Raw genomic sequence first — 22,938 nt, forward strand, 5'->3', positions numbered from 1 at the left:
AATAAGAGGAAGAAAAGGAGAGCTTACTATTAATCGAGCCAAGCTGAGAAAATTATTAAATACCATCAATTTTAATCCAGATTTTTTTTCGTATTAAATTATTTGTTTTAAAAATTAAGAAAGAAAGAATAAAAATAAACTAGTATTATGAGAAAATTAAAACTAGGAAAAATGGAGGTCACCGGAAGTTAAGGCGTTAGTACTCATTCCTCCTCATTTTGTCCTCATCTGGACGCCATTTTGATTCAAACGAAAGAGGTCTTCGACCTTAAAAACTATTCACCAACCCTGCGTCTTTAACTTAAAATTACTGATAACCAGAAAGGCGTTTTCTTAATCAAAGATATTCAGAATAATGGCAAGCGGCTTGGTCATAGCAGATACCAATGTCAATTCTGAGCATTCTGGAGATGAGAGCGAAGACGATGATGATGTTGTTGAACAGAGCCCTTGTGGTCGATGGGAGAAACGTCGTCAAGAGGTACAATATAAAGCACATTAATCAGCCCTAAACAAGCCTGTTTCTAACTTACGTTAACGACTGAGTCTATTCATATTCATTGTGACTTTCACTGTTCTAATTCTTGCCAGTAAAACGACTGTGCAAATCCCGAATTTTCATAGCCAGAAAACAGATAGTTTTTTCCTGCCAAAATTAGGTCATAATATAAACTAACCTTTATGTGCATTTTAGCGAATAGAATTTACATTAGTTAGTGATTTAACTGACATTTTAGTGATAGGTCTTGCTAGAAAATATGAAAAGCTTAAGCTTCTAAAGATGTACATGTACATGAAAATACCAATGTCAGGCTTTCAGTGCTACCAGATGACTCGATATCCTTTGAGATATAACTGCCGTCATGTTGGTTGGGTTGATCTAACCTGGCAGCTATGAAGTAACATGCACCTCAATAATTATTAAGTAGACTGCATTAATATTGAAATTGATAAATTTGAAAATTATTGTTACAATGCATGGCTTCATCGTTAGTAGGGTGATATATTTACTTTATTTATATGCTGGAATGACACATGCCAGAGTCGTAATTAACAAGTAAAACAGCTTTTTTGTCCCCCGGGAGCAAAGTCCATGCTTTGTTTATTAATAAAGCACAGTTTTCCACCAATCAAAGCATGGGTACTATCAAAAATCTATAATAATGACTAATAAAATTTCGCATTTGGATACCATTGTTTAATCTGTTTGTATACTTGTTTGTTGAAATAGGTGATGCAGCGTGATGTACCAGGTATTGACCACGCCTACCTGGCAATGGATACAGAAGAAGGAGTAGAAGTAGTATGGAATGAGGTGCAGTTTTCAGAGCGAAAGGATTTCAAAAGTCAGGAGGTATGTCCAATTTATACAATCATAGTATGCTTTATATTATTTATAAGTCAATACATGTATTTGACAGTAAATTTACTATTCAAAAGTTTAAAGTAAGACACTGTTAACAACCTTGTGGAATATAAATGTAAGAGGCTTGGGCATAGAGAGCTGTTGAGAGCCAGTCATCATCAGTCTTTCTTCCTTTAAACTTTAGGACCAGAAGGGTGTTTTGGTGGAATAATATATAAGAATTTATTTGGGTTATGTGAAATTAAAGGTCTGACGGGCATCCAGGCATATTCAAAAGTGTAATTTGTAGTTCCAAAAATTATTCATACCCCCCCCACGGAGGTTTTTTTTAAGACACCCCCCTACACCCGGAAATTCCAATTTTCTTCCATACAAACTCTGTAATTTTGTTCTTTCTCTAACCCCCCCCCACCCTTCGGAAATTCCGAATTCCTCTGTGGGGTGGGTATGGATAATTTCTGGAACTACACAATCCACATCTAACTGACGTAACAGTTTGAGTGAACCAAACTGCACTGCAAAATATCAAAAATAATTGCTGTGGTCAAGGTTTATAAGATGTAAAATGAAAACGTACAGTCCTGTCACTAATTTAAATACTCTACAATATTAATGTCATAATGAAAAGATGCCAAAACGTTCCAGTTGATCTGACTGAGCATGCAATGATTTCCATGATCGAAAGCGAATCAGTCCCATCAACCACCATACACTCAATTCACTTGTGACTTCTAGGTGTTCTGACTGAGCATGCAAAGTTTGATTTCAGTGATCGAAAGCTAATCAATCCCATTAACCACCACATACTCAATTCACTTGTGACTTTCTCGCCAAAAAACTTTTTTTGTTGAAAACCAGATACTTTCAATAACAGATATGAGGCTTTACTTAAGTTTTAAACCATCCTGGAGATTGTCAAGGATCCAAGATGTGGAGCTTTTAGTTAATTTCTATCAAGTAAATCAAGAATGTTTTAAGGGTTCATTTCTTAATAAGCTCTATGAAATTAACAATAACCTGAGTGCTGGAAATAACCCCTAGTCTCATCTAGACAGCATACACTTATTTCAATAAAGTTAGTCACCTGAAAAGCTACAAAGCTGAGACCGACAAGGATTACGGGTAGATACATTTTACATGTTTCAACCATTTGATAACTGTTGATGGACTTGAGATCTTCTACCAGTTACAGTCTCACCTCCTCTGAGCATCCTCAACTGCTGCAGTTTGTGTCAAAAGCTTTACTTGTTGAATATGAAATATTTCCCATGGTTCTCAGTGATCACAGCTTTCTACAGTAGGTTTTTGGTGACTAACTTTATTAAAATAAGTATATTATTTAATAAAAGCAGAAACATCCTTAAGCCTTAAAATCTCTCAAAAAACATTTCTTTGTGAAATTTTCTTGCCCATCATTTCCCCCCCCCCTGAACATCAAGGATTGGACACACAAAGACACATAGGGTTGATTCTTTTTCAAAAAACATGATTGGTGATTTGATTGGCTAATAGTTCTTCCTCAGATCACCTGTTTAAATTTAAGGGGGTGAAAAATTAAGTTAAAAAGAAAAAATACAATGTTGGGCAGTTGGTATTGCTGTAAAAGTTCTTAAAGAAGTTGAAAAGGGCCCTAAAAACAAAGTTTGTTAATACTAATAGTACTAAAATAAAGAGTTGAAGTGTACTGTACTGTATAATTGTGCTGTTTTTAGAACGAGATTGGTGTTCTTGGTTGGATGGTACCTAACTCAGATGAGGTGAGACATCCTCTCACTGCCACCTCTAGGTACCCTGGTAACCAGTCAGTTTGCCCACGGACCAACTCCCCACGCCAATTTGCCCACATATAAGATCGTCGATCATGCGTTTGCCAACTCGTCCATGCAAACTCGCCCACGTTTAGAATTACTTTAAGAAATATCTAACCGTATTCAGCCCTTCTTTCTCGGGCAAATTATTTCAGCATCTCAAATTCACTGAGTCATAACAGAGGACGCTTTAGGAAATTTAGGAACTGTAGGAGACTTCGATAAAAAACTCACTCAATCCTCTGTTACGACTCAGTGAATTCAAGAAATGATTTGCACGAGAAAGAAGGGCTAAATTTCCTGCTTTTTGAACCATGGCCACTCAAATAAGAAGACATTTTGTGATAAATGTTTTATATATCCTTATCCTTTTGTAAAAAAAACAACAACCGATTCAAGATGCTATGAAATTCTAAAAAACTGACAGTAGGCGGCATATTATCATATAACTGGTTTATAGGTACCAGTTTATGAGTTTTTTTGTGAGTTATGGCGTATAAAAAGATCACGTTTTGAAGTCTTGAGCTTAAGTGTCAAGTAATAAGGTTGGTAAATCACGAACTACTTTATGTAGTCTTAATATACGGTTAGATATCTCTTAAAGTTATTTTAACATGGGCGAGTTTGAATGGGCGAGTTGGCAAACGCATGATTGATGATTTTATACGTGGGCAAATTGGTGTGGGCGAGTTGGTGCGTGAGTGAATTGACTGTTAACCTTCACCCTAACCCTTATTGATGTTTTAATAACAGTTAAAAATATATACCTAATCAATGATGTTGTACCTAATGATGATGTGTAAGTATTGTAAATTATTCATGACCATGAAAAGCTTTATTATTCTGATATAAAACCATGTTCATGGATTTTCTCTGCTAGATTCACTCAGTTATTTTGAATAGTAAAACACAAAAGAACTAGAGGCTGAAATACGAGACACAAAAATGTCCAACTTGTAGCTCAACATTGTTGCGGTGCAAGTTCGAAAACAATGTTGCTTGGTTTTACATCCTATCTATCCAACTTGTCAAGTTGGGACTATCATGGTGATATTCTGCACACTGATTCGCTACAAGCTACATAATTCAAGATGGCGGCCGTTTCTGCACATAAAATGTTGCGTGACAAGTTGGAGGAGTGATGAAAAACGAGCAACAAATCACAAATTTGTTGTAGAAAGTTGATCTACGTTCTATTTTTTGCAAGAAGTTTTCCCAACTTGCAACAAAAGATTTTGTTGCGTGACAAGTTGGACGTTTTTGTGTCTCATATTTCAGCGCCTTAACTGAGAGGTTTGATGGGTAATACACAAATGAGTGGCCATGTGGTATCTAATACAAAAACACTCCCAATAATGACATTACCTCAGATTTCATTGTTACATGCAGATTGACACAACAGGACTCGCAACAGGGAAATGATGAAATAGACTGCTGTCAATCAAAAAAAAAATGTTAAAGTGGAGAAACATGGGATAATTTTATTTTAAATAATTACTATATATTATATAATATATATATCTTATTATATAGATATTGATGAAATACCAGGTTTTCTCTAGTGTCGAATGTCTTTCACCAGTGGAAGATACCATATCTTTCACACGTGAAGATAGCGCTGTTGACATAGTAACGTATTTTAATAAAGAATTTTTGAGCTTTTGTTTTATTTAAGTTTCTATTTAAGTTTCGATATCTATATAATAAACAGAACATTACATGGCCGCTTGGAGATATACGAATTTTATCTTCTCGTGTTCAATTTAGATATCTCACTTGTTCGCTGCGCTCACTCGTGAGATATCAATTGAACACTCCAAGATAAAATTCATATCTCCGCGCGCCCATGTAATATCCTCTATATACTACTAATTGTTTCCCATTTTCATTTTCTCTTATTGGTTATATCAGTTACCATTGTTTCCACTTCTATGCACTGATTGAGACAAACTGTCATTACAGGTTAATCAGCGATAGACTACTGCCAATCAAACAATTCATTAATAATAATAATAATAAAAATAATAAAAAACTTGGTTAACTTTAAAGGGGGACTAGTATGAAAATTGTTTGAAATGTAATTTGTCTGAAACTTCACTGGAACAATCTTATAGGGTCTAATAATCACTAGTTTTTTTATATATATTTTTACCTAGGTGAAACTATCAGATACCATTATTATTTTTTTACCACAATAGACCCGTTTCGAATTCCAAATTACCGCTGTGTTTCTTGATTACAGACTGATTTGCACAGAGTTAGCCTCGAGTTTGTGCAGAATATTCACGTGTTCCAGTCAAGGTCTGTGGAGTTTCAAAGTGTTTGTATTGTTGAAGTTGTGCATTCTTTACTTTACCCTTGGTATTTGTGAATATTTAAACACTGATACGAGGCTAACCCTGTGCAAATGAGTCTGTGATCAAGGAACACAGCAGGTAATTTGGAATTTGAAACTGGTCTATTGTGAATTTCCTAGTAGATAAGTACATTGCAGCCAAACTGGCTGAATTGCATATATTATATTTTATTATAATTGAAATTTAGAAAGTTAATAATACATGTAAATATGTATACGTAAGCAAAACGTAAGAAAAAAAGGTATTATGTTTAAAATATATTTCAAAAATATGTTTAATAATTAAATTCAAAATTTGATGTTTTCTTTCATCACAGGAAACTATCAAGAAAGTGTTTGAAAACCTTATCCAGCTTGATGTGAGTATCTTAATGCATTATCCTTTACTGGCAATGTTTAAAGTGATGTTCATGATTATGATGATGATGTTGTGTTGTTGATGATGATGATCATCATCATAGTGGTTTTGTTGTTGATGGTGATGTTGGTGGTGATGATGTTGGTGATGGTGATGATTAAGATGTTTATGATGATAATGACGGTAGTTGTTGTTGTTAATAGTAACAATGGTATTGGTAGCGGTGATGGTGATGATTATGATGATGATAATGGTAGAAAAGTTGGTGTTATGGTGGTGGTGATGATGATGATGATGATAATGGTAGAAAAGTTGGTGTTATGGTGGTGATGATGATGATGATGATGATAATGATGGTAATAATTGTTGTTGTCAATGGTAACAATGGTGTTGGTAGCGGTGATGGTGGTGGTGATGTTTATGATGATGATGATGATGATAATGGTAGAAAAGTTGGTGTTATGGTGGTGGTGATGGTGATGATGATGATAATGATGGTAATAATTGTTGTTGTCAATGGTAACAATGGTGTTGGTAGCGGTGATGGTGGTGGTGATGATGATTATGATAATGATGTTGATGATGATGATGATAATGGTAGAAAAGTTGGTGTTATGGTGGTGGTGATGTTGGTGATAGTCGTGGGGATGCTGATAATGGTTGATGATGACAATGATAATGAAGTCAATAATGTTGTTGATGATTACCAAGATTTAGTAGCATGTTGATGTTGTTGATAATATTTAACAATTATTTGCAGAAGGCAAAGTGATTATCTGTGAAATATTTACCGAGCCGTGAGTCTTCCAGCGGCAAGGTAAATATTCCCTGGTATTTACTGAGCCTGAGGGGAATAATTGTTTGATTATAATTTTAGACTTAAATATCAGAGAAAAGTCAAAATTCATTATTACTTCCAAGATGGCAATCTTTAGAAAACCTCATAATAACCACTCCAGCAGTGATTGTCGTCTCAGAATCACTGGACGCTCGACCAATCACAGCGCAAGAAAGTCCATATTTAAGTCTAAGATTATACATATTATTAATAATGATTATGATAACTAATGGTAATCTGATGTTCATGTTTATTTTATCACTTTCGAGCTAAGACTAAACTATATTATATTTCATGTGTTTACTAGTATTATAACCTCTATTTCCAACATTTTTGATTTCAGCATCCCAACATTGTTAGTTTTCACATGTTCTGGACAGATGTACAGCCAGATAAGGCGCGTGTTATCTTCATTACTGAGTACATGACGTCGGGATCACTCAAGCAGTTTCTGAAGAAGACACGAAAAAATGATTACAAGACTCTTAACGAAAAGGTTTGTATCTCCCAAACCAACTGTAGATTTGTATAGGGGTGTAACCCTCCTCTTCCCCCTGGCTCCCAAACCAACTGCAATTCTTATTTGTAGGGTAGGGGGTTATAAATACTATGGGTCAGGTCCCTAGTTTGATTCTTGTGGATGCACAACTGAATAGAGTTTGATTGATCTGTTGTTATCTCCTTTGCCACAAGCACTTTTCACTAGGTTCTCTAGCTTTTCTCCCTCTGCAAAAATCAACATGCAAGTTGAGAGTTGCCTCGTGCTTAGAATATTAGATGCATTGGAAGTGATAATGGTAGTAACGATTTGTTTATCTGATAACCTTTCACAGTGTAAACACTGAATAGGACTTTAGCATGATGGCGTCATTTGACTCCCACTACCATAATGCTTGGCAAATTTTCTTTCTTATTTAAATTTGTATTCCCTCATGAGAATAGTGAGACAATTGGTGCTTATAAACTGATTAACTCTGCTACCCCTCATGGATCCACACTACTTTGACAATGTGATGACGCAATTTATGGTTAATAAGAGGATAGACACATAAAAACTTTGTCAATTTGTTAATTATTCATTTGCATGTTACATACTGTCACTTTTAGGTATGGAAGAGATGGTGTCTACAGATTTTGTCGGCATTAAGGTTAGCATTAATTCATAATTTTATATTACCAATGTTTTCATATTAATATTTATCCCACATTATAGAGAAATGAATGGTTGTTGTATTGATTGTGGTTATTTTAGATTGCTTATTTTCTGTAGTTGAGGATTTGTCATGTATTACTATCATTGAATCAAAATCAAATTTAATTATATTTTATTGTATTTTTCTAGTTACCTCCACAATTGCGATATTCCTATAGTTCATGGTAATCTATCTTGTGATACGATATTCATCCAACATAATGGCTTGATCAAGATTGGTTCAGGTATGTAAATAAATCAAGAACTTTCTTTTAGAACAAGTATCACTGATGGAATCTTGTGCTTTATATTTCAAATCATCAAAGGATGCAAACTAAAAATCATTACAAGAATAGCTTATTGTTCACAGACTTTATGAATTATGGAAAAGGAAGATTGGTATTTCCATTGGTATGACTGCCAATTACCCCTACTTCTTGGACAAAGGGTACCTCCCAGGGGAAAAAAGAAATCTTAAAGTGCCTACATGTATCACCCTTCTGACAATATTCACAGTATTGATTCTACATATAAGGAGTAATCATTTCATATACAAAACATTACTGGCACAGATAAATTAAATTTGAAATATGCCATTGTTTTCCCCACTGCTCTTATATAAATTATTGCAAGTTAGTTTTCACATAGCAGCTTTTTTTTTTTTTTGTTTCAATATACAAGAAACAACAAATAACCATAAATACCTTCTCATATGTCGCAGCATTAGCATATGGCATGGAAAAACCCTCATGACTTCAAGAAGCCGCACTCAAACTATGAATTTTTTTCGGGTCATTCAACATCTTACCCCATGTAGAATCAATACTGTGAATATTCTCAGAAGGGTTATAGGCACTTTAATTCTACTTTCTTCATTTCATTCTCGCATTCTGACATGCTTCTTTTCTGATTATTATTCCAGTTGCTCCAGACACCATCCATAATCATGTGAAGACGTGTAGGGAAGAGAGAAGAAATATGCATTTTATTGCACCTGAATATGGTGAGCTTGCTTGCTGGCCTATACACTTGACGATAACTATAATAATTTCACTCTGCTAAGGGTGATGGAGGTTATACTTATGCTATCTATGAGGTTGCTCAGCCAATGGACAACTTCGACGATGCCGCAGCCATCTTGAATCACAAGGCATTTTGGATCATTCAGGGGGCAAATATATAAAGTTTTGTTACAATAATGGTGCTAATTGTCATTTTTGGTTCATAACAAGACAATTTGACAAGAGAAGATTTTAGAAAATGCCTTTATTGCCTTTTTTGGTAACCTGTCCTAACTTGTTTCTTGATCATGCCGTAGCATTGAAAACAGTAAGAAAGTTGAAACGGACTGTTTTAAGGATAATGTTTATAAAATATTATGTCCAAGCTTAAGAGGTCTAATAATCCTTATGATGGTCTATATATATCCCTGTTGTTGTTGTTGTTTAGGTAAGCCTGGTCATGTTGTTGATTGTGCTGTTGATGTTTATGCTTTTGGAATGTGTGCATTAGAGGTGAGTGATGTCATAAAAATATTATCTATTATCTCTTTATAAGCCAGCATAAATGTTACACTTGATGTAAATGTAAACGTTTTCGGAGTGTAGCTCCCTCAGACTTGATAAGTTGAATGGCCATTAAGAGTTGAGTGACTTCCATGTCTCTAATATCATACTATGAATCAACACATAACAGAATGCAAAACATGAAGACTATAACATATTTTTCTATTTCTTTTATCTCTAATTAACTTGTCGTTACGATGGAGAGTAGGTGCCTGGCAAAGCGGTAGGCGATGGCAACTAGCTGGCAAGAGGTAACCATGGCAACCAAGCCACGGGTCAACCTCCATTACTCCTCTCCAAGCATTTAGTGTGGTGCTTGGAGTTGGTCGACCCGTGGCAGGAGCCATGGGACCGACTAACACCCAAAACTGCATCTCCAAGCACCAACAGTCGCTGCCTCTCCAGTTGTCACGCATGCAGACACAACATCCATAGGTAGTGTGGTGTACGCGACTAAACCCAGGTGGCAATGGCTAGCATGAGGGCAAAATTGACAATGTACAAATGGTGGCCAAGCTAAAAGGATACCACTTACCAAAACTAAGCAAGTTTACCAGAGGCACTAATGATTACTTGCTGAGGAGTTCTAATATACTGTTTATAGGCATCACTTTTCCAACGGCCCAAGACTTGGATTAAATGATCTGGTATACCCACTTGAGCCGCTGTAGTTGCGGCCCCAATACGGAAGCTATGGCTTGAAAAGTTACCAGCTACACCTGCTGATTGTAGAATAGCCCTGAGTCTGTCCGTGACCAGCTGCCTAGTCAGTGGCTGACCATCAGCCAGCAGGAAGAGTGGGCCTGGAAGATTACCATGATATGCTAAATAGTTCAGCACTGCTCTCACAGCACACAGGGATGATGATCCGCGACCAACATACACATGACAACCCTGACGAAACGGATCCGTTTTTGAGGCTTTAATGAACAGTCTTAAGCAAGAAGGAGACCCTGTAGAGTCCACGGTTATGTCCTGCACAGTCAGGTGTACATCTGGATCAAATTTTTTAAGCGAGGGGCAAGTAAATTCGGCTGAGCGAAGGAAACCAAAATAAGCCAATGAGCAGGCAGCCCAAAACATGCAGTCATTGAACGAAGATAGAACCAAGCCAGAGTGTACTACTCTCAGGACCTCTGGAGTAACAGGAAGTCTAGACGAAGAAGAGGCGACACCTTGGGTTCGCTTAATGCCTTTTGTCACTCTTTGGAGCCGCAAGCAGTTCTGAAGTGGATCATTGAAACCTTGTTCAATATGGAGGGAACGGACAGCTGACAGATAAACTTTTATAGAGGAATGACGCATCGACTCGGCCAGCATTGTCACAAATAAGCAGAGGGTCCATTCATCTGTGGGACATGGTGAGCTTGATGGGGATAAGCGGCCACTTTGGTAGCAAAAGTTGACAAACTTCTCTTGGGCGGTAGAATAACAGCGACGGGTGGAATGCGCTAAACCCTCAGATAAATAGACCAAACACTGATTATTTAGAGAACCGATGTCAGAGAAGACAGAAGCTGAGCTGGGACCTCTGCTGGGTATAGGTTGGCGTTCGGGGCCAGAGAACGGAAGACCTGCATATTAAAACGAGAAAGAGCATCAGCTATCCCATTACGAATACCTGCCACATGTTCAGCTGAAAAGGAAAAGCCATGACGGGCTGCTGCAAACAGAAGGCTTCGGAGTAAAACCATGATCGAAGAGTCTCTGGAAGTCCTGCTATTTAAGATTGCTACCACAGCTTCGTTGTCCACCTTAAACAGAACACGCTGCTTTCTCCAACCGTGACCCCAGATATGCGCTGCCAGTACGACTGGAAATAACTCCTTGTAAGCAATGGAGAGGGAAGCTTGCCGAGGTAACCACCTGCCATTGAACCAATCAGAATCGAGGAAGGCACCATAACCCCGTGTTCCTGAGGCGTCTGACCCTACGCAAACCGTAGGTGGAGGCTGTAGTGAGGGGAGCAGGAAAAAACTTATCCCATTCCATTGATTGAAAAAATCCAGCCACCACTTCAGGTCTTTCTTGAATTCTGTATTCAGGCGGATGGGGTGATCGTCTTTTCGGAAGCAACAGAGTAGATCAATCATTCTCCGAAGAAAAGTGCGACCTGGCCAAACTACCTTAGAGGCATGATGGAGTACACCAATCAGCGACTGAAGTTGTTTCTTGTGGCACCATTTGTAAGAAGACCAAGTTCTCAACAGTTCCAGGGTAGCAGCAAATTTGTCGGCAGGGAGACGCAGAGTTTCGGCCATTGTGTCAATTTCAATCCCTAAAACTACTAGGCAGGTGGATGGCCCAACACACTTGTCTGGGTGTAGGGGCAGACCTAGGTCAGCGGTAATGGATGTAGCGATAGCTAAATTGTTAGCACATAAAGCTGAATTAGGAGGTCCAGCTAGTACGAAATCATCTAAATAGTGGCGGATGTCAGGTATCCCATAGTTAGACTGAAGAATCCACTCCACTGCATTGGCGATTGAGTTAAAGATGAAGGGGGCTGATCGCAAACCAAAGGGAAGGACAAGGTCAACAAAGTACTTTGACCTCCATCTCATGCCCAAAAGATGTCGGTCAGATGGGTGAACTGGGACATTTCTGAAAGCACTTTCGATGTCGAACTTAGCCAGCATAGCCCCCTTACCCAGTTTGGAACTCATCTTAACTATATCGTCAATTCTAATGTATTGCAGTGAGCACTCCTCAGGGTCGATGCCATCATTAACACTGTGGCCAAATGGGGAGGACAGGTCAAAAATAAGACGCCATTTTTCTGGTTGACCTTTCTTTGGAATCACGCCAAAACTGCTTACTTGAAGAGGAATAATGGGAGGGGATTCAAAGGGGCCAGCCACCCGCCCCAATCTAACTTCCTTGTCTAAATACACGTCCACGACTTGAGACTGCTGATATGCTGAAGCTTTGTTCTTCTTTGACGATTTCAACTTGACAGACGACTTAAAACCCAGTTGGAAACCATCTTTAATGCCATGCAGTATAAATTCTACCCATTGCCGATTGGGGTGATTCTGTAAGCCATGGGCGAATTTATCATAATTCAAAGAAGAAATTTCAGCAACTGAAGGGAGGGGAAGGCTGGTGCCTATGAAACAATGTATAAATAGATCAACAAATGCCCCCATAAATGATTAAGTCAACATTAAATGACGTACGTTAAGTTCGACGCACAATGTAGTGTCTAAGTGATATTCAACAAACTAGAACGAAAATTAAAATGGTGCTGTTCTCTGAACCTAATAACACAGCCTTGAGTCCAAAGTCACATGCTTAGTGGTATTTTCTGCGCTTGGCCTCGGACGGATTGACAGAGCGGGAACATTCCAAATTTCTGGGCTTGATCGGCTCTGGGCATGCACTCTTGCGATGGTCCCCTTCGCAGCTACTGCAAGCATGGCGGAACCGACATTCGGGAGAAGGGGCAATGCACCGACCAGCATTCCAAGAGTGGCAAAGGACCCTTGAGGTCAAACTACCTTGGGCCTCCCTCCCCCCTGCTGTAGTTGAAGCAACCACTCGAGGGCGCACCTGGGCACCTGCAGTGTTAAAACTGTAAAGTTGGACATTCATTGTTGACCACGTTGTGCATTTCTCAGCAGCAGCATATTCTCGAAACTCCCGATCATAGTTCAGCCATGCACTGCCACTAAACTGTCGGTATGTGCGCAAGATAAGGAGCTTGTACTTGAGCAAATCGTCTTTGCGGTTGGGAAAATATTTTCCGACGATTAAAGAATAAATGGTGAAAGCTTCCACCCAAGATGTAATATCTGAAATTTGCTTTTTGTTTTTCTTGGCGGTGTTACAAAGGATGAGGCGGCCATCGAAGTGCAGTTGTGGCTCTGGTTCTTGAGAGGAGATGTTTTCCGGCAGCAAGTCCTCAAGATGAACAAATTTTCCGGCAAGAATTTGGGCCACCACTTTGTAGGGAACGGGAGAATAACCAGGACCCACTACAAACGGCTGGTTAAGGGGGGGCGTGTTCCCCAGGAAATTTTCCGGCTGCCGAAAATGACGAAGACGACGTCGCGGCACTTGGGACAGTTACGGGCCGAGGGAGAGTAAAAGGCGATACAAATGAAGGTACAGATAAGGCAGACGTACCTGAGCAAGATGGCGGAGGCAAATAAGCTGAAGACGCAGTTGATGAAGAAGGAGGCGACCCGGCCATGGATGTCCACGGCATAGATGAGCCAGTCTGGGCCAATTGGTTAGTACGGTTGGCCAGAGGCGTCGAAGAACCCTCGTTGTTCTCGGGCAAAGATCCAGAACCCGCCGATGACGAGGCAACGCCTGCCGCTAGTAAAGCCGAGTTGACCATGGCCGCCAAAGGTGCTTTTAAAGCTTCTACTACTGATGTAACCAACTCAGTAGACGGCGCAGTAGATGTAGGGACGCCATTACAAGCCGACTCAACCGAAACTGGAGGAGCCAGCGAAGAAGAACAAGAGGTAGGAACCATGCTGTCCAAGCTATTGCGTGTGTTACGGGGCATTTTTTATCGACCAAACAATTAACACGAGGACAAGGAACAATGGAAAGACGATCGTAAATAGACGTCGAAACGCTGGAAGAACCACTAACAATAAGGATTGAGAAAGGATGGCTTGAAAAAAGGCGTATAAACCAGAAGCAAAACCGCGATATGAAGGCAATGGCTAACAGCAACTCAGCTACAGCAACCACGAGGCCTTAGGCAGCAACTGCGCATGCGCAAGTCTCACACCGCTGGCCAGCACTCCACTCCCAGTTAACTTTGCTTAAATTTAACCACATTAATAAGGATAAAATTTTAGATAAATGTGCATCATGTTTAAATCTTAGATGGAAAGGAAATTTACTGTTTTCCCCATCCATTTAAGGTTTAAGCATAATGCAAATCGACCTCTTCAACTCAGGCGTGCTCAGGCATAATGCCTACCCATTTTATACCACTTTTTATTCCCTAGAGTATCATTTCTTTGTTTCAAGTTTGCATTTGGTTGGACATTAGAAGACACATGAATATGGACACAACTCAACAAAGAATTTTATTACGCAATGAGAATATAAAGATAAAGAATATAAAAAATATTTTTCTATGTCCTAGCTGAGGAGGTCTATTTTTCTAAAACTTTATCCAATTTTTAAAAATATTTCAATCTTAGATGGCTGCATTAGAACTGCATGATATAGAAGGACCGGTGTCTAAAGAAGCTATTGAGAAAGCCATACAAGGTCTTGAATCACCACTACAGAAAGTATGTAGGTTGTGTTGGAGCATTGATTCTAGAATGCCATTCATGTGTTAAAGAAGTTCTTGGTTGGATTGAAAATCTGCCTATATTATTGGTAGATGATTTCTTTTTAGTTTCATAGTCAAACCAGCATACCAATAGCAGCAATGTGTTATCTACTTTCATACCATTATGAAAATCATATTGTTTTTTTTTGTTCGTTTTACTTCCCTCCAGCCCTTCATCCATCCATCCCTCCATCCATCCCTCCACCCATCCATTCCATCCATCCATCCATCCATTCCATCCATCCATCCCTCCACCCATCCATTCCATCCATTCATTCATCCATCCATCCATCCATCCATCCCTCCCTCCCTCCAACCATCCATTCATCCATCCATCCCTCCATCCATCCATCCATCCATTCATCCATCCATTCATAATTCTTTCATGTGTCAATCCATCCCCCCATCCCAATCTATCTATTCATTCATTTATTTATTCATCATTTATTTATTCATTCATTCATCATTCATTCATCTATTCCTCTATCCATCCATCAATCTATCCATCAATCCATCCATCCCTCCCTTCATCCCTCCTCCCTCCCTCCATCCATTCATCCATCTATCCATCAATCCATCCATCCATTCATTCATTCATCCACCCATTCATAATTCATTCACCATCCCCATCTATCTATCTATTCAATCATTTATTCATCATTTATTTATTCATTCATCATCCATTCATTATTCATTCCTTTGTTTGTTCATCCTTCCACCCACCCAATAATTATCAATGCATCTCTTTATTTATTTGATAACATTATATTCTTTCCTCATTGTGTTGCTTAGGATTTCATAAACAGGTGCTTAGCAGAAGACCCTGCCGAAAGACCAAATGTCCTTCACCTCCTTCTAGATCCATGTTTATTTGAGGTTAATAAACCTTAGACTAGAAATATTCAGTAAACTTCAGTCTTACTATAAACGTTTGCATTCAGTCATGGTCTCTAATGTAAAAGAGATTATTTATGCAAATCAGGGACACACCTTTTTGCACAAGGTCAGATTTTTTTTGTGGTACACTCTGTTAACACTGTCTAAAGACTCCTTTACACTAGTAATTTTGTCAGGTGACTCAAGCATCGAGTGGCAATTTTACGGCAACAGATTGCAGCCAAGTCACTGCAGATTGGAACATGGTACTTTCATGTGAAAATCGCAGAGTTGCACTACATTTTGAGCATGTTTGAATTAGCAGTGACTTGGCTATTACCTGTTAGGGTAAAATCACCATGAAATTACGGGGCATTTACATTTTCTATTAGTAGATTATTTTATATTTTATTAGCTTTTCCCATGAGGGCAGGGACACCACAACAGCTTTCACCAATAGTCTCCCTCACATTTCCCTGTGCCATCTTGAAAGGTAGCTGTGCCTTTGCATCGAAGCGAGATGAACGGTGAGCTTGCAATGATAGAGACATATGAATTATTGTCCAAGGTGTTAAAAAAAGGTCTTTATCATTGCAAGCTCACCGTTTCTTCTTGCTTCGATGCAAAGGCAGGGCTACCTTTCAAGATGGCGCAGGGAACTGTGAAAGAGACTATTATTGTGGACTCTTTACTAACTATAAGCACAGGCACTGACGGTTGTCATCACCAGTGGACAGGTCTTTTACATCTGCCTTATTTTCATTCTTAGGTTCATTCTCTAAAGCTTCTGGCAGGATATTGCATGGTTGATAATGATGGTATGAAATGTTTTCTATTTTATTGATTGTGGTTTGGTTCATTAAAAAAAAACCAGGGTTCGTGCTACTCCTTGAAATCCTTTTTCTAAGTCCACTTGAAAAGCCGTTGAAAATAACAAAGTTGCTGGATACTCCTGGAAAACTCCTTGAAGTGGCTACAGTTCCTTTTTTAATATGATAATCTGTAACCTAATTTTTGTTGACAATTCATTTGTTATTTCATTTGTAACTTTGCTCCAAGGTTGGCATTTTATCTAATGAATATTTAATCATTTTAAATGCATTTACCATGGAAATTCTCAACGACAACAAAAAACAACAACAAAAACAAAAAACATAACACTGAGACTTCAAGAGGAAAAGTGTTTAAGCTGTGACATGTCTTGTTGAAATTACAGTTGCAACACCAGATAATAGAGAAAATGCAGACCATGAAAAGGTTGTAGCAACTTACAAAGCAAGAGATGGCACTATCAAGGAATTCAAGTGAGTGCTTTTCTTATTCTCTTACTAAAAACCTAGTCTTAGTTCTGGACAATTCCATCAATATTGTACCTTGCACAGTGCTGAACGTTAGATTTCCAGATACCAGGCAATGGGCTATTCAGTCTACAAATCCAGTATCCCAGTAGAGTACTTTACTAGCCCAGATTAGTAATCCAAAAACCCCACTGGACTAGTGAGTTCTGACTTTCACTAGCCCTGAGCTAAGATTTACTAGTTCCAGACTAGTGGACTAGCATTAGTGTTGAGCATTGCTTGACACGTTCTGAAGATTAAAATGTGATGTCCTTTTTTCATGATGCAGACAAGAAAATAGCCCTGCTCTTGAGATAGAAAAGTTTTTAGAGGAAGTCAGGTAAGATTCATCTTGGGAACTAAATCTGGTAACTGAAGGGCAGTATTTTGATAAGCCAAGGACAGTATTTCTATAACTCAAGGAATGTATTGGTTGTTGTGTTGATAACTATGATGATGTTTGGGTTGGTATTGTGGTAGTAATAATGATTATTATGATGGTTGTGGTGATACATGGTGTTGGTAATGAATGAATGGACCTTTTATTTAGTAGGAAAGTGGTATTGGTGGTATTATGTGTTGGTGATGGTGGTGGTGATGATTATAGTTGTGGTGATGGTGATGATGATAGTTGTGGTGATGGTGATGATGATGATGGTGATGGTAGTAGTGATGATGTTGGTGATAATGGTGATGGTAGTGCTGACGATGATGATGATGGTTGTGGTGATGGTGGTGGTGATGATGGTGGTGGTGGTGGTAATGATTGTGGTGGTGATGATGGTGGTGGTGGTGGTAGTAGTGATGATGTTGGTGAGAATGGTGATAGTAGTGCTGATGATGATGATGATTGTGGTGCACCTGTTGCAGATGATAATAAAGATGATAATAGTGATGATGATGGTTTGTTGATGAAACTTCTTTCTGTAGGAATGGTTTATATCCATTAACTGGTGTGGAGAAAAAAAAGAAGAATCTAACCCCAAGGCAAAGGTAAGACTTGCAGTATTAACACTAATGATATAATAATATATGCTTATAGTAGTTATTTTAGACTGTCATGCATCACAGATAATTCAAACCATAGCTTACCAAGTATAAAAAAGATATAATATTTCTGGTTCTGTTCATCCTATCATGTTCTATTCTATTTTGTTCTATTCCATTCTAAAAATTTTTTTTACATTTCATTCTAACTTGTTCTATTCCATTCTAACTACCATTCCAAGGGTGGATCCAGCCAAAATTTTAGGGGAGGGCTAATTGAGTTTAGCTGGGGCTAATTGAGTTTCTTCTGTCAAATAAAAAAAGCATCTAATTCTTCAGTTTTGTTTTGTTTTTGTTGTTCTGCTGAAGGGGGCCTTCAGCCCCCCTTTGCCCCCCCCCCCCTGGATCCACCCTTGCATTCTAGCCTGTTTCTGTCCTATCCTATCCTAATCTTTTAAATTGTTAATACTCTTCTTATTTACTCAGTTTCTTTCTATCTCATTCTATCCTGTCATCTTTGGTTTATTTGATTTGATTATCTTTCCTGGTTGTATTCAGCATTTTATAGAGGGGCTTGACTTTATTTCTCGTTGCTTCAGACCCAAGTCTCCAGACAGTGTTCAAGCTGAGCAGAAAAAAAATGAGACAGAAACCTATGATGAAGAGAGTAGAAGGGTACAAAATCATACTGTTTTTGACACTTTTAAACTTACCTACACTGTAACAGGGGAAGCAGGGATGATATCATTCATTAATACACTAATAGATTTGCTGTTACATATTAGAAGCCATATAACACACTCATAACCAAATCCCCCTCCCCGGACAACTCATAAAGATACTGAAAAACTGTTCGTGACACAAATAAGTCACACATATAGGGGGAGGCCGCTATTACGATTTTTCAAAAAGGGTTGTCGATCAGAGATCTGAAATGGGTGATTGAAAAACAAACAGAATTGTTGTGCTTTTATGTTGTCTGGCTAAAATACAAAAAATCACATTTCTCTTTATCATATTTCAAACTAAAAGAAAACTCCATTGTCCGCCTGTGAATATTTTACAATTTCCTGCATGCTGCTCCGATTTCAGATTTCAGATCTCCAACTGACAATATTTTTGAAATAGATGTATTTGCATCGACTATTGGATTATCCAAATTGAAACATGCTCATTTGTTATATTTTTTTAGTATACCAATATGAATTGTGAGATGAAGGCATTAGAAAGTGGTGATGGAAAACAGGTAGGTAAAGTAAGGTATGCATATTTATGTTGCCATGTGCCATGCCCGGGGGTGGGGGGGGGGGGGGGGGTACTCCAATGTAGAAGGGGTGGGAATGATTGTGGGGAAAACATTTTACCCCTAAAAGAGAGTGTTTAAGCATGGTCCTGGTTTTATTTTTGCTCTAAAAGATACCACTTCGAAACATGAGATAAATTATTTAAAACAAAAGAGAGAATGACTTATAATTTTCAACCCCTAAAAGATATGATAATCATTTCCGCCCTTTGTTATATGGGAGTACCACAGCCCCATCCCCACCCCCCGAGCTATGTTTATCCCCAAGAGGATAAAAACATTAGTTTAACCTCACATAACCTCATCTTAAATGCAAGATTATGCAGAGAAAAATCTATAGTTTAGGCCAACATGGCTGCTGCATGAGAAAGGTCTGTTAAGTCCAATAGCATAGACCAGACTTTCATTATTGTATAATGGATGGTCAATAATAGCATATTTCTGTCATTATTTAACCACTGAGATTTTTGCTCTTCATTATAACAGCTCGTGCTGAGCCTTAAATTTGGTGATCGAATGAAAAGAGTACTAACATGCGACGTTAAACAGGGTAAGCGAAAAAATATATAATTGAGTTCTTTTTCAAGCAGGTACTTTTAAAAAAACTTTTTTTTTCTGCGTCTGGGTAACCTGTGCTTTCTTCCACTCATGGAAGATGATCAACGGTTAGAACTCGTTCATATTGGCCAAAAAAACCTTCGAGTCTTGAACAATAGAATGGATCTATTGTGTTACTTCCTTGCTCTATTATTTTATAAACCAAAAGGTTCTTTCGGCCAATGTGACTAACCATGATTAACTAGCCTTTGGAGGCATCTCCTTTGTGTTCCTCGGGCTCCCTGTGGAAAACACAGGAATCCCTATTTCTTTCTGGAGAATAAATGGAGTACCCTGCGGGGGATAATAATAATTAACATTTCTAATCTGCTTCTGTCGTACTCCTCTGATATGTGCTGACTATAGGTAAATTCCAACTTTTCTTATAACTTTCTCAGAATGAAGGTGTACCACCATGTTCAATAAAAAGGGCGCACGCAACCTTGAGAAAATGGTCTGTTCGACTTAATGGAAAGAATCCTTACATTGCTCCTTGAAAGGGAATTTGGAATAAAATTAGTATTCATTAATGCCGTGCGACTACCTTATGTATATACTTTGGCTGGATTCTACCTCTATGATTTCGGATGTTACATGTTGGATTGCTAATGCCAAAGAGTTAAGATTTTGTGGATTCCCTTATTACAAGTGTCGATGGAAGCGCATCAATATTTATGTCTTTGTTTTGCATGGACAGGTGAAGACGCAAGTGGCCTTGCCAATGAATTAGTTCAATTTGGGTTCATTAATCACGTGAGTAAATCAACGACACTCTATTATTTCGGTCTCCGGTTGAGCCCGATTTTCGCGCTCTTTTTGGTCCTTCCAGTAGACGCGTGTGCCAATTGTCGGAAGTTAAGTTTCCCGCTCTTTTTTAATAAGCACCCCCTGCTCCACAAAACTAGCCTTCTACCGTCCAACGCATCCCAACCATGTCAGATTCCTCCCGTTTGGCATGAATCAAATATTTTGATTAACAGTCGGTCAAATTTCTCCTTTTTTCAGATGGATCGTGACCTTATCGCTGCTGACTTGGAAAATAAGTTGGCTGCAAGGTAAGACATGAAGGACCCTCTACCATCTCCATCAATTCTGCACGCTAATCAAATACTATGATACCTCTATTAAAAAGACCCTTATTAAGCTTACACCCTTGATTTAAAGGACAGCTAGTTTCACATTCTCGAAACTCCGATTTTCCACTCATATTTATTTAAAAACCTCTATTCAGCGGACACTCTTTATTAAGCGGACATTAGGCAAGGTTCCTAAAGTGCCCGCATAATGGAGGTATCAATGTATTTACTGTGAAGCAAACCTCTATTCAGCGGACACCCTTTAATAACCGGACACGAGGTCAGATCCCGAAGGTGCCCGCATTATAGAGGTATCATTGTATTTACTACAAAACAAACCTCAATTTATTAAGCGGACACCAGGCACGGTTCCGAAGGGCTTTTTGCTCAATAGAGGTACCTCTGCAAGTGCCACTCGCTCCATACTAGACGGCGCACTTCTGAATCGAAATGTAATAGCACAGAAAACAAAGAAAAGAAAAAAATACTTTGCTTTTTCATTAAAATATCTTCTCTTGTTATGTTTCCAGCCGAAACGTGGAAAGTCAATCGAAATAAAACCAACACGAGATCGAGTGCAAGACTTGGTTAATAAGAATTGTATCATATATATATATATATTATATCAATGGAGTTAAAACGATACTGAAAGAACTCAGAAAAAGTCTTAGTTCAGATTGGAACCAGACATTCTGCGCCGTTACCATCTTGAACACATATTTTTTCGATTCTTTTTTGTTTCCTTTTTATCTTTTTTCGGTATCGTTTTAACATTTACATTCAAAGGACTTGTTTAATAAGAACCGCGCTATGTGATATGGGCATTCATATTACTTTTCTTTATGCAATTACAAATTATGTTGTACATAGACTATAGAATATAGATAAAAGGATACATTGATAAAATTATTTTCCACTTCAAAGTGGAAACGAAAGGATACGATTGTAAATATTATTGAGTATTATTACTTTGGAATGTGAAAAAACGTTTATAAATGCAGTTATTATTTGAATAAATTTCATTAGATTAAGTTAATATTTCAGCTTATATCTTTCAAGGCTGTTTTCCGCCATGCCGTTTTCCTTTGATATATGTGGAGGGTCTTGTTTTCCCAGCTCCAATTCAGGCTTCAGGTGTGTGTGGCGTGTATGTTGGGGCCGGGGGGGGGGGGGGGGGGGGGGGGGGGGACCAGTGGTGACCAAGTGAACCAATGTATGGAAAATGGTGAATAGGTTGTAAACCTAATTGAATTGAACAGAAGAACAGCACCTTTACATTTAGGTAATTAAATATCTTACGCATCTCTTCGAACCCGCTGACTAATGATGACCCCTTTACAGAGCGAGTAGTCATGTTATATGTTATGCCATATGAAAGCAATGTTGGGAAGTATACTCGTAAAATTCGCGCAAGAAATATCATAGTGTTCGAATCTGTGACGTTTTTTTTTTCAATTATATTAATTCCCAGCCAATGGGATGGCCAAGGTTGATATGATTTTGGAGTCGTTTTCAACCAGTCCTATTAGTTTTGTTGCAAGAAAAATCTCCTTAACTAGCGAAACTCGATACCTCGCTTGCGATACGCTCTCTCCTCTTAAATCTCCCCTCTGCTAAAAAAAACTAACAATCTAACAATACTATCCCCAAATAACGTCATCGTTTAATTCTTACTTGAAAATAAATCTTGACACGAATCCGGTAATAGATCTTTTTGTCTTGCGTGCAATTTTTCTTACTTCAGAACAAGTGTCATTTATTAAATAATAGATTTTTTGTTTGAGTCGTATCCACATCCATGTACCTTCTGGTGCGCAACCGTTAAGAAAAGAAATGATACTCTAGGGAATGAAGAGGTCTAAAACTGCATCCGGACGGTTAGCACTCGTTCACGTGGACCAAAAGTACCTATGGGATTATAAAACAATAGAACGAGTAACACAATGGATTTGTTCTATTGTTTGACAATCA

General features: G+C 38.3%; 2 protein-coding genes across 3 annotated transcripts; one reads left to right on the forward strand and one right to left on the reverse strand.

Annotated features, from left to right (window-relative positions):
- The first annotated feature begins 234 nt into the window (after window positions 1-234).
- Window positions 235-21,998, forward strand: LOC116295910 (nuclear receptor-binding protein). 2 transcript variants are annotated; one of them, XM_089033244.1, is made up of 21 exons: window positions 235-481; window positions 1,232-1,354; window positions 3,079-3,123; window positions 5,848-5,889; window positions 7,070-7,222; window positions 7,834-7,874; window positions 8,069-8,163; window positions 8,841-8,921; window positions 9,368-9,432; window positions 14,655-14,747; window positions 15,584-15,667; window positions 16,437-16,485; window positions 16,884-16,971; window positions 17,294-17,344; window positions 17,935-17,997; window positions 18,591-18,666; window positions 19,184-19,237; window positions 19,781-19,844; window positions 20,589-20,644; window positions 20,897-20,946; window positions 21,498-21,998. In XM_089033244.1, the coding sequence occupies exons 1-21, from the start codon at window positions 356-358 to the stop codon at window positions 21,523-21,525; spliced, it is 1,527 nt and encodes a 508-aa protein (XP_088889370.1). In that variant the 5' UTR covers window positions 235-355; the 3' UTR covers window positions 21,526-21,998. The 2 variants fall into 2 exon arrangements, with proteins under 2 accessions (XP_088889370.1, XP_088889371.1); XM_089033245.1 differs by lacking the exon at window positions 3,079-3,123.
- LOC148909649 (uncharacterized) lies at window positions 9,671-10,811 on the reverse strand. Its single transcript, XM_089033250.1, has one exon. The coding sequence runs from the start codon at window positions 10,801-10,803 to the stop codon at window positions 10,024-10,026; it is 780 nt and encodes a 259-aa protein (XP_088889376.1). The 5' UTR covers window positions 10,804-10,811; the 3' UTR covers window positions 9,671-10,023.
- Window positions 21,999-22,938: the final 940 nt, after the last annotated feature.

The sequence above is a fragment of the Actinia tenebrosa genome, unplaced genomic scaffold (genome assembly GCF_029948245.1).
Source record: "Actinia tenebrosa isolate PJP-AT-01 unplaced genomic scaffold, QUT_ActTen_1.0 PGA_scaffold1__47_contigs__length_23844297, whole genome shotgun sequence".
NCBI classification, from domain to species: Eukaryota; Metazoa; Cnidaria; class Anthozoa; order Actiniaria; family Actiniidae; genus Actinia; species Actinia tenebrosa.

Bases quoted from the DNA above. Each gene is read 5' to 3' on its own strand.
- LOC116295910 (XM_089033244.1), top strand. From the start codon at position 356: ATGGCAAGCGGCTTGGTCATAGCAGATACCAATGTCAATTCTGAGCAT. The intron at 16,486-16,883 runs GTATGAAATGTT...TTGAAATTACAG, and splicing joins TTGCATGGTTGATAATGATG to TTGCAACACCAGATAATAGA. The intron at 18,667-19,183 runs GTACAAAATCAT...ATATTTTTTTAG, and splicing joins ATGATGAAGAGAGTAGAAGG to TATACCAATATGAATTGTGA.
- LOC148909649 (XM_089033250.1), bottom strand. From the start codon at position 10,803: ATGCTGGCCGAGTCGATGCGTCATTCCTCTATAAAAGTTTATCTGTCA.